This window comes from Epinephelus lanceolatus, chromosome 23 (genome assembly GCF_041903045.1).
Source record: "Epinephelus lanceolatus isolate andai-2023 chromosome 23, ASM4190304v1, whole genome shotgun sequence".
In the NCBI taxonomy this organism is placed as follows: Eukaryota; Metazoa; Chordata; class Actinopteri; order Perciformes; family Serranidae; genus Epinephelus; species Epinephelus lanceolatus.
This window is the reverse complement of record NC_135756.1, coordinates 12,604,502-12,616,738: the sequence shown is the minus strand read 5'-3', so window position 1 is coordinate 12,616,738 and position 12,237 is coordinate 12,604,502. Positions and strand designations below refer to the sequence as shown.

At 41.2% G+C, this 12,237-nt stretch overlaps 1 protein-coding gene across 1 annotated transcript; it reads left to right on the top strand.

The window, feature by feature from the left end:
- Positions 1–187: 187 nt before the first annotated feature.
- Positions 188–7,924, top strand: LOC117249145 (uncharacterized). Its single transcript, XM_033614549.2, has 11 exons — positions 188–342; positions 421–466; positions 1,613–1,742; positions 2,097–2,241; positions 2,319–2,439; positions 2,526–2,604; positions 4,792–4,903; positions 5,108–5,213; positions 5,315–5,396; positions 6,020–6,192; positions 6,280–7,924. Exons 1-11 carry the CDS (start codon positions 319–321, stop codon positions 6,339–6,341), a joined length of 1,080 nt encoding a protein of 359 aa, XP_033470440.2. The 5' UTR covers positions 188–318; the 3' UTR covers positions 6,342–7,924.
- Positions 7,925–12,237: the final 4,313 nt, after the last annotated feature.

Genomic DNA, 12,237 nt, shown 5'->3' with positions numbered 1-12,237 from the left:
CTCTTAAATATATAGTTACAAAATATATAAATTCCTCAAGTCTGATATGTAACTAAGCTGTAAGCATCATTATGTAACTTTTTAACGACAGAAAATCATACTCATGTCGATCATCACAAGTTTAATTGCGTGAGCTGCTGACATGAGTGCAGTCTGTGCGTGATGACGTCATGAACCGAAAGTGAAAGACGAGCTTCTTGAGAAATGAAACCTTCACATCGTTGAGTTAAAGCGAGTCAAGAGGATTTAAACTTATAAAGTTTTTATTTAGTAGCCTTTACCTTTGTTTAATCTGCTTTTAGGGGGGTTATTGTCACCATGTATTTCCCTCATCACAACACGGTGAGTCTTCATCACGGAGTCACTCTGGACTACAGAAAGTGTCTTTATGGTGTTTACAGTGTTTATATGTGTTTACAGGACAGTGGATTGCTGATGGGCGGCTGGCAGGAGACTCCAGGTCCAGGTCTGTGTGAATCCATGTTTTAAGTTTCTTCTGTACTTTTATTAATATTAAATTCTGACTTTATACATGTACATGTCTGCATTTCAGCCTTTTAGCTGGCAATGCTTCAAAAATATAAAGTTGAAGAGTAAGTCTTAAAAAGGATGAAGAAGTGGCCTCAGGAAAGAGTTATTACATGTGTATTTTTTAAATTTAATATGTGATTGAAAACTGGATTAATGTGTCTGTTTGGTGCAATATTTCTAAGATTGGAAAATGGTGATGTTTCTCACTCATGGCTCAAAACCCAGGTCACTGGTCAAAGGAAAATCCAGGTCAGCAGTGCACTGGGACTGACTCAATCAGCTCCACCTGTTTCAGACAGTAAAGAAATAAACAGTCGGTCAAACATTAACCTGACTGATTTTAACAGGCCTCTATCGCTGTTATTAAAGGTTCTGGGTGTGACATTCAGAGCATTAATAAAGCAGCACACCACTATTTGCTCTGTAAAGACAGAATCTAATAATGGTGTCCTGAGCAGAGAATGAAGTCACGCTATCTCTGTTTGTACCTTCTCTGCCCAGCGCTGGGGCAAACAGTCCTGCTTTGCGTGTCAGTTCATGTGAGTCGTGGGTGTGTGTCCCACTGGCTGCTGCAGGGATGATGTTTATTTGTAGTCCACCACGGAAGTTAGCATTGTCCTGGTTCCACTGACAAAAGGCTAATAGGATTTTTGCATTGGAATTTGGATTATTGCAGAAAATAAGTAAAATAATGTTCACAAATTAACACCACCTTTATGTTTTTTTTAAATATAAATGCAATTGCCAGACGTGAAAAGCTAATGTTTGGCTTTAAACAAACTACACCAAAGTCAAATGATTTCAACGTCGCATGTTGACGCACTTGTTTTTAAAGACATGTAAAGGCTTCAAAATTTACAAGTAGGGTATTTACTGATGTGTTTTATGTCGCAGAACAAACCGTAAAAATCTCCTAAGCTTGTTTTAACCTCAGACCTTATTTCAGACATCTAACTAAAAACCTACTGACTTTGAAACGAGGGAATCAAAACTCATTTCCAGCTTTCAGGACTCATTACTGCACCACTATATCGTATATGCATAAATGCATATTTAACTCACATATTCTTTTATTTTACAGTTAATGGGAAGCATTATGAGTGGCAACTGTCAAACGGATGCCAGTGGAAGCCAATTGCCAATGACCATGTGATCGAAACGCACTACTGCCAACCGGGAGCTAAAGGAATCACCATCAACTTTGACAAGATGTCAGTGTTTTGATTTTTATTTTATTGGCCTTGTTTTCAGTCACAGAAAATTTGTCTCAAAGTTCAGGGATTTTATTTAGAAAGCTACAATCCGGAAATAATTGAATGCAAAGTGGCATATAAGGTTTGACCAAGAACGGATTTTGAGAGTTATTGTGAAAATAAGTTGATTTTTTTAATGAACTTTGAACAGTTTTAAATTATTACAGGAATAAAACTGTTAGAAACAGACATGACAATATTAAGAGGATAAACAACATATCGATACAACACTGAGTTTTGTTTTGGTGCAGTTCAAACAAATGTTACTTGCCAAAGAAGTATAAAATCAAACTGAATCATGTGCCTCCACAGGAAGGTGTCCATAGACTTTGATAAGTTAGAGACTCTGACTCCAGGTCTGAAGGTGCAGAGACTGAGCTTCCTACCTCAGGGTCAGACGGAGGACGTAGGCTGGTACTTCAGAGATGACCAGCTGTGGTGTGAATATGGATCTCAGGTGAGGACAGTGTCAACTCTCGAGTTCATTTAATTATCAGTTATTTAATTCTAACACACTGAATTCCGCTTCCTCAGAGCTCCAGCACGTTGTCCTCCTCGATCAGCAGTCAGGATATCGAGCATCAGTTCAGTCTAAACCCTCGGGGAACCTTCAGCTTCACAGTGGGCTCGACAACCTACTCACTAGACTTCTCCAGTATGTGAATTTTATCATTTTGTGTGTGAGAGCTTGTTAAAGTCGATAAATGTAAAGCTAAATCTAACTGTTGTTTTACTCTGCAGCCATGACCCAAACAAACTGCATCACAGGCCTGAACAGGAATGTACGCAGGCGTCCTAAATTCACTTCCAGTGCACAGAGGTGAGAGATTTCAACTGTAGGATCCATTTTTTGTTTTAAAAATGGTTCTTTTCTGCATTCAGACCAGCCTCAGCCTGTTGATCTGTCAGCTTAAAGGAATACTTCACCCCAAAATTGTTGCTTTGAATTTGCAAAGAAAACTTATCCTTCTCTCTCTCATGCCTTCGATGAACAAAGAATCCATAAACAGAAAAAATGATTGAGGATTGAAATCACCGGGGCTCGTGTTTAACAACAGTAAAGCTATATCAGAACATCCGTTTACTCTCAGACAGCTTGTGCAGTATAACCTCCTAACATCTCAACATTTGTTTTGTTCATATTTTAATTTCTTCTAGCTTTTTGGGATCAGTGGGGCCTGATAAGTTTAAAGAACTAAACATTGTCAATGATAATAAAGTCCCCACATACTCAAACAAGACGATAATAAAGTCTCTCGTCCTTTAACGAGCTGATGATAACTTCCTTATGTCTTGAGTGGTGTCTCATCATGTTTCAACCATAGCATGTGATCAGGTTTTGTACCTTGTCCACTTTCATGTCGAGATCGGCTGCAGACTGACTTGGCAGAGATGGCTACCATCTTGTTTTTACATGGATTATTGTATTGTGCTCTTACTACCATTAGATGGCACATAGTGTCCATGAACAAAGACAACAGGCCTAAGTTAAGTAGAATGAAGTATAAGGTCAAGTAAACCCGAAATGTGACAGAGTTCCTACGCAAGTATGGAAAGTATGGAAATAAATTTGATCAATTTCCAGGTATTAAAAAGTATGGAAAATGAAAAATAAAGTATGGAAAAATATTTATGTTTCCAGACTATTACCACTGTTCTAAAATACTGTTTTCTAAAATAGAAAATTAGGTATTTCCAAAAATAATTTAATCAATCAATTCACACACAGAGCTAGATGCAAGCTTTGTGTGAAATCGTTTGACATCGCCAACATGGGGGAGAAGGCGATTCTGAGCCACATGAAAGGAAAAAACACCAACGTCTCGTTACTGCACCCAGAGTCCCAACCTTTTTGCCTCAGCCCAGACATTGAACTTACCTGAGTTTTTATTTGCATGCCATTATGGTACTTGGCTACAATCGCCTATTAAGAATAATTAAATATGATGTGAAATATGATACACTGATATATTTACTCAGATGTTGCATATTCTCTGGGGAAAAAAAACAAAACAAAACGCTGAGAAGTCTGGAAATTAGGGTATGGAAAAGTATGGAATTTTGAAATTCCAAATGTGTAGGAACCCTGATGTGATGTCCTCCTATGGGGACACAGGGTCTCAGGAGTAAAATCCAAGTCTTGTTTATCCAGTTGTATTCTCAGTACTTCCCAAACACATGCATTATTGCTAAAAACCTTGTGACAACAAACTGTGAAACGTATCCATGCTGTTTTAAGGGTTCCCACTGTTAGGGAAAACCGGGAAAAGCCATGGAATTTCACAGTCAGAATTTCCAGGCCTGGAAAAGTCATGGAACTAGTAAAAATAAAGTTTTGGAAAAGTCATGGAATTTTGTTGTGTGTAGTGAAATTGTCACGGTAATCTTACGTGGTTAACCATATGTCACATAGCTGTAAATTTATTTTCTGAACCTTTTGACATAACATAGCTCTAATATGCATCGATGAGTGGCAACATTTTGTTTACCATCACTTACGTATCTTAATTTTCTCCCTCTGTAGGAGCCAAAATGTGTGGGTGTAATTTCACATTATTTACCTGTTCATTCACTGGCATGGCGTTTCTTTAGACCAAGAGATCATATAACATATTTCATTTGGACTTCAGCATGGATTTCTTTGAACGAGTCACAGTCACAGTTTTCATTGATAGTACTCCCTATACCCTTCATGTAACTTAAAATATGTTCAATTAGCATTTGAAACTGATATGTTTGAAAAACTTTTATTATGGGTACTTGAGTCATCGAAATGTTTTTTGTCCATGAAAATCTGTGGGAACCGTGTCTCTTCCAAGCCAGACTCCATTGACAAAAACAGTAATTTTTCCTCACTGAACAAAGGAGCTGCTGGTCTGCTACTGCCTTAGTCAGTTTCTTTGTGTTATTGTGTGACTGTGGTGTTTTAAAGTCTTAGTTCGGTTTCACCAAAGTCACACAATAACACAAACCAATCCCCTGTATTGAAGCTTGTTTTTCTCTGCAGCCTTTCCTCCACCTCAGTGTTCCCCGCGGCTTCCTCCTCTCAGCTCTCTGATCGAGGCTACAAGTGGGAGTTCATGGGAGACGAGGGGAGATGGACAGAATACAAAGCACATGTAAGTAGGGCATGCAGCTATTTCAGGTAGCTGAGGCAGAAGCTTATAAAGAAACCCTACTAAACAATATAGTCAGTTTATTTTCAGATAGAAACTCTTTTTACTTGTGAATAATGTCAGCAGTGCTATCTGGTGGTCAAATTAAAATTACATTAGATGTGCATTCCTCTATAAGGTGGACTTATTGTTTGTATTTGTGTGCAGATTTGTTCATACGACAGCGCTGCCATTGAGAGACAATATCAGCTGAATCCACAGGGCCAGATAAACTTCAGGACCAAGAAGTTCTCGTACACGCTGGACTTTTCAAGTAAGGAACACGTGAACAACTACAAACACCCCTCACCCCCCATTTTGCTTTTGTTGAGGACAGCAGTTTAAATCATGTCTGTGTACTCTGGTTTATCACAGAAATGTGTCAAGTCAACGACAGTATCGGGACAACAAGAGCAGTGAGGAGGACAGCTGTCGATGGGAGTCAACAAAACAGCAGGTCAGGAGATAAGAATCCCTTAAAGTGCCCCAAATTAATCCTTAATTTACCCCAGAAAACATAACAAACATATAAAATGAATTGAATGAACCAAAATTAATTTGAAAAGCCCCTATATACGAAATTAAGTGAAATTTAAGAGGTGCATAACTTTCCCCTTGAATTACGAAATCTGTGCGGAATATTCTGCAAGCGTCATCCATTAACAGATCGTCTACTACTCGGAAGATCGTCGGTCCAGTCCCTGGCTCCTCCTGTCTGCATGTCAAAGTATCCTTGGGCGAGATACTGAACCCCAAATTGCTCCTGATGGCTGTTCCATTGATGTGAATACCTACTGAGGAGCAGGTGGCGCCTTGTATGGCAGCCTTGGCCACCAGTGTGTGGATGTATGTGTGAATGGGTGAATGTGACGAAGTATAAAAGTGCTTTGAGTGGTCGGAAAGACTAGAAAGGCGCAATACAAGAGCAGTCCATTTACCATTATGATTGTGTTATTAAAGTAAATGGGGAGAATGGGTTGAAAACCCCTTGATTTGATTGTAAGACTTTGACTTTCCCCTTATTTCCCCTCCCATTCTAAACTAATGTTATGTCTGTGTTTAACTTCTTCTTCTCTTCAGTTTGGGTTCAGTGCCACGATGGCAGTTTCGGGATATTGGGAGAAGTTGGACAGATTATTCCCAAGCGAATAGCACCATTTCCAGTCAAGACATCGAGCTCCAGTACCAACAGAACCCGTCAGGCATCATCACGTTTGCCACCAATGAATTTAGCTATGAGCTAAACCTCGCAGGTGAGCTGGAACCATGACCTCCTTTCCCTACTTGGGAGGTGATGTTACAATGAAGAAGTTTACTTTAAATCTTTAAATCTTTTGCAGCCATGACTCAGAGGAACCTGTCCACAAACACCACCAGACCAGTGCGAAGACTCAACCAGTGACTGCAGGACAACAGACTTGGAGGTCTGGAGTTCACTCAATGTCAATGCTCACAGTTACCTCACTGCCTCCCTCAGGTTGTCTCTCCATATTGGGATGATTCAGTACTGTCTCGCCTCTTAAGTGTTCGGATTACCTAACACGAAACTTTGGGACATTAAACAAAAGGTGTGAGGAGGGCATTTTAATATTTATTAATTGCATTTCTTTATGTTCAGGTTTACCTTTTTACAAGATACTGTACTACTCTTGTGCTGAAGTATGTTTTCCTGTGGTTGGGTTTAAGGTTTGGGTGAGGTTAGAGTTAACCAGTTACCTGGTTGAGGTTAAGATAAGGTTAAAATAAAGGGGAACCTGGTCTCGGGCAGCACTACTGCATGTGTGGAAAAAGTAGTATACAGCCTTTTGTGGCTCCTGAGGGAGCTACGAGAAATCTGCTAATTTGCCTCAAGTGATGTCACTTGAGTCTGTGTCGGTTGGCGCTGAAGACTACATCTCTAAAAATGGTTTAAAAAAAAACCTGGAGTTGCAGAGTTAAAAAGAAGTGAGGTTACCAGACGGCCTGCAGCCCGCTGCTCATCTCTTGAAGCTAGCAGCTCGAGGCTACATTAGCCGCTACTAGCATAATACACCCAAATCTCCCGCTGCCTTTAAATGGATCTCGTGAGCTTGTGTTTTCGACATGGAAAGTCATGAACATGAAGTCAAGAACTCAGAGCTCAAAGAAAAATTCCACTTACGAGGTTGCGTTCATATGGGCTCTTGCCATGAACACTGATCACGACCCCAATAGAGTGCCCTAGGAATGGGTCCAAAAACCCGAAAAAGAATTTAACATTTCAGCACTCCCAGTTTCCTCGTTTCAAGGTCAATAGGTTTTTGGTTAGATGCCTGAAATAAGGTCTGAAGAGACTTTCACATTTTGTTCTATGACATAAAATTTGTCAGTAAATACCCCCTTCATGAATTTTGAAGCTTTTATGTGTCCTAAAAAAAGCGGTTGCTAACAACTGGCTCAACGAGACTACAGAACATCATCACGCCGAACACAGCTTTACAGCATTGTCGTGGTAGGGGTGTGAAGTCAAGGGTGTAGTTTGTTTATAGTCTAACGTTAGCTTTTTACTTCTGGCTAAGCTAACTTTTTTTGTCAGCCTACAGAAAATTTCATCCCTTGAGTGCTCTATTGAATTCAGCATCCAACCAAATTGTCAGCGATGTCAATGCGGATTCCGTCCTGGCTGTGGAACAGTGGACCGGCTCTTTACCCTTGTGAGACAGCTGAAAGGGGTCATGGGACTTTGCCCATCCAGTCTATGTTTTGTGGACTTGGAGAAGGCTTACAACCACGTCCTTTAGGGGGTCTTGTGGGGCATACCAGGTTCACTGCTACAAGTCATCCGGTCATAGTAGCTAGAGGGGCAGTAGCTCAGTCCATAGGGACTTGGGTTGGGAACCGGAGGGTCGCCTGTTCGAGTCCCCGTCTGGACCAAATATGGAGTGTGGACTGGTGGCTGGAGAGGTGCCAGTTCACCTCCTGGGCACTGCCGAGGTGCCCTTGAGCAAGGCACTGAACCCCCCAACCGCTCAGGGCGCCTCACCAAGGACAGCCCCCTCACTCTGACATCTCTCCACTCTGTGCATGTGTGTGTCTTTCGGACCTGTGTGTGTAATTGACAGCAAGAGTGAAAAAATTGAATTTCCCCTCAGGGAGATTAATAAAGTATATAAAATTTTAAAAAATTAAATTAATAGATTACATGGGAAGGACGTGATGGTGCAGCAAGTGCCATTAAATTGAAAAGAAAAAGGGCAGTGCTGTGCCCCATGCGGTTTGTAACCTGCAAAATGTTTTCTGTGTGATGTTTCTTCTAGCTAGGGGCTAAGAAAACAGCACAACCCTGACACATTTCATGTGGGCGAACCCCAACTTTAGTCTAGGGCTTGTTGCCCCTGCTCCAGAGCAGGATAAGCCCTAAGGTTGTTGGTTATCACCTGAAAATGGACTTAACCAGGGGCTAAAAGTTGCCAGTGTGACACGGGGTTAGAAAACAATTCAATTTAGGAATGTTAACATGAGTTATGTCTTCAACCTGATATGTAGCCCAGAGCTAGTAGAAGAGCAGTGTGAATCTTAAAGCCCTGGGCTCAGGTTAATCCTAGGTTAACAATGTGTGTATGTCAGCTCAGGGCTAAGAGAACGCTGTGTGAAAAGCCTAACTGATGGGGAAACACACTTTGACACACCTTTTTTAACCTGAACCAAAGGGATGTTAGCAATGTCTCATTTAACCCGGACAGTTTTTGGTACATCTTAATATGTCGATGAATCTGCTTTTGTCATCTGAGAACTTTTTAAAAAATGTTTTTACTTTTTGACAAGATACCTCTTTTAACCTAAAACCAAAGAAAACTTAACTTGATGTTTCATGTATCACTGCCTATCAACTGTGCATGACAATCTTAAAATGTTCATTAATACTGCCGTGTAATCAGTGCCTGTCTTTTCTAAATTAAAGTTGCATACCCTCCACTGTATGAGGTAGTTTCTTAAAGCCATCACACAAATAAATAACGACCCACCCTTTGAGAGTATTAGATTGTGTACTTTCCTTTATATGTACAGATTTTCATTGAACCACCTCAGAGACCAGCACCTTAACACATAAAACAAGGGCCACACGACACATACATTGACAGCAGTGGTATACAAACAATCTTGTAGAAGAATAAGCTTTTTAGTTTTCTGCTTTGGGGATATGTGACGCACGCTTCACAGTCAAAACTGCACTCCACAGATGAAAAAGCTCCGATTGCGGAGACTTTTGTAGTCTCGTGTGACAAAAAAAAAAACGGGGAAATAAACAGAACCTGAAGAGTCCAATTCACTGCCATGCGGCTGAAAGGGAGCTCACCTTGTACAGGTGGCGTCATTACACAAAAAAACAAAAGTTAATCCAGACATTACACTTCAGCATGTTAACAACAATCATTGTCAGCAGAAACACAGTGTGACCATGGTGCATCTAAAAACCCTAAAACGGTGCGATCCTCTTCAAAAATGTAAGATTCAGAATGAGTACACGTTAATGATCGGCTGTTTAGAAAATCTGACATGTAGCTATTGTAGGTCGGCGGACATGAATGTAAGGACACGTCGACGGCCGGTCGAGCCGGTCGACACGCAACCAATAATGATTATTGCACACGACTCATCTAAGGCCTCTTAACCATTATCACAAGGACATACAAATGCCAAGGCCCTCACAGAGCAATCCATCTTTAAATAGCTATTTATTTACACTTCATAATAACATGTCGCCAGCACAGGTCCTCGGACAGCTGAAAAGTGCTGAAATCAAAATATATAGTGATAATCTTCATCATTGTACAAATTGGTCAAAGGAAATTTGCATTTTGAGACCCTCAAAAACCTCATCCGAGCAAACCCAGCTGGATGCGAGAAAGAAAAGGTCGCTGGAATCATTAGGAATCATCGTTAGAAAAGATGCTAAAAATCTAGCTTTAGATCTTTCGTGGTCGAGTTCAGTAACGTGCAGCAAAGCAAGTAATTTGAGAAGCAGACAGCTGATTAAAAAGGGAAACTATTAATACTTGAGTAACAGATGAGCGCTGTCTGTCTAGTCCTACATGTGTACCCATGTAAGGCACGAAAGCCTAAGCAGTGCATACGGTCCTCGTTTGTCGCCTTTAGCTTTAGCATCTTGTTAAAGGACACTGCTGTAATTGCTACTCAACACGCCCTACTCCGCTATAAGACACAGAGAAATCATTCATACTGCATTTACAGAAATTGATACCAGAGGAGATGAAATGGTCGTCATCAAACTTTGACCGGACGAAACTAACCCTTCGCTTTTTAACATGCTTAGATGTCAAATGAAGCAACCCAAAGCAGAAAAGAATGAGACCAAAGATGACCACAGTCCGATTTGTGCTCACAAAATGGGAGTTTCTGGTGCTGCAGAGAAACAGTCACCATGGAGACAGACTGCAGTGGGGCTACTTGTTTCCCCCCCCCCCCACTCTGAACCTCAAACTGTTGGGCTGTCATCTTCCTACACCCCCTTTCATATAGTCCCCACAGAGGAGCCTCCTGGATGCAGATCAGTGACTGCAGGCTCGTCAGTGCTACACGTCAAGCTACCTCCCACTGGGCTCACACATCTTTGGTGTGTGTGTGAGCGGGTTTTTGTTCTTAAGCCAACTCTCTGATCACTTTAGACATGCAGCAAAGCCTAAAATAGTCCGGAAAAGCAGTAAAGATGCAGAAGCCTGAAACCCAGCAGATGTGAAGCCTTTTTTTTTTTTACCTTGTTTTTCTGCTAATTCTGAAAGGGAAAGTGGTGTTTTTCCAACCTGGACCTTATTTTCTCATGTTTTTGTGTCATAGCTACGAATGGAGACAACAGATTTTGACATTGGTCCAGTGTTGAGACTGACCGCTGCAGCCACAGAGGTGAAACAGGCTCAGTGTAATCCCTATCGCCACTTGTGCACTATCAATTTAAGTCCATTAACAGTGCTTGTTTGGGCAAGTATGCCTATTTTTTTTCTGTTGTGTCACATTCGACGTCCCGGACAAGCCAGGAAACAGGTTAGTACACAGCAGAAAGCAACATGGAGGCCAGTGGCGCAAAGGGACTAAAATTAGCACGTCCTTCCGATTTCTGTATTTCCATCACATCCAATCAGAGCAAATTGGAGCTAGAGGGGATAAACACCCATGACTACTACAGAGTCATTTGTCCTGGAGGTGAATGCCAACTGTAACCTTTGCCATGAAGTACAAAAGCCAGATGCTATTGGGTGTTCTTGGGTACTTCTGTGGTAGAAAATGGGCTTTCGTGTTTGTTGCCAAGTCTCACTCAAGGAGAAATCTCATCCTGGAATCTTGAAGATTTTTCCCTATCGCCAAAATCAGCTTAATATTCAGCCATGACACTGAAAATCTTTTAGATAACACTAAGCCAGTGGTTCCAAACTGGTCCAGCCACGGGGTCCAGATTTCTCCTTAGTCATTAGTTCAAGGTCCACAGTTTAATGTATGTAGCGTCAAACTTGCGTCCGGCCATGTCAGTGAGCTAGATTGCTGTCTCTGTCAAGTAGCTGTCCATTAGTTGCTCACTCTACAGCAGGAAACGGCATTTTGAATTCAAAGATCTGTGCCAGAAATCCACTGTACTTCAATATAAAGGGTGTTTTTCACAAAATTGACACATTCATGAGTCACTTGTGGTCCATTCAGAGTAGATCCGTGACCAACTAGTTGGGAACCATTGAACTAAGCTACATGTTCTGTACTCCAACACAACAAATTCTTGCAGGCACTCCTCTCTCCAACTCTTACTAATGATTGCGCCATTGTTTTTCCTGCAACAAGTCATCTCTTGTGAGATCTCAAAACCAGACTTCTCCTTGGGTGAGACTTTGTCACTTTAACTAACAGACCAGGGGAAGGTAAGACACTTCTAACAACAACTTGAGCCTGTCAGTGGCAAAAAAAAGCACTTTTTCTGGACGTAAATTGACGGTGCACAATTTCCCATAGGGACTACATCACAGCCTGTTTTGACGCCACACCTGCAGTGGTCTCTCTCAATACTGGACCAGTTTCAAAAACTGTTGTTCCCATTACTCACTCAGACACAAAAACTCAGGAAAACAGGGTCCAGGTTGAGAGATACCGACGTTTCCCTTTAAGGGGTGATTCTGATGCAACTTGTTCAGGAAGTGAAATCCACTCATTCATCAAATGAACACAAAACCTTCCTGAATAAACTGAGTTGGGATTCATCTCAACCCACGACATTTGGACTCCCAAAGAATGTCAAGTACAAAACAGTAGGAAACCCCCAGCATTTAAAGAACAGCATA

Coding starts and splice junctions, on each gene's coding strand:
- LOC117249145 (XM_033614549.2), top strand. CDS start 319: ATGTATTTCCCTCATCACAACACG. Junction 343..420: donor ATTTCCCTCATCACAACACG/GTGAGTCTTCAT, acceptor ATGTGTTTACAG/GACAGTGGATTGCTGATGGG. Junction 2,440..2,525: donor CTACTCACTAGACTTCTCCA/GTATGTGAATTT, acceptor TTTACTCTGCAG/CCATGACCCAAACAAACTGC.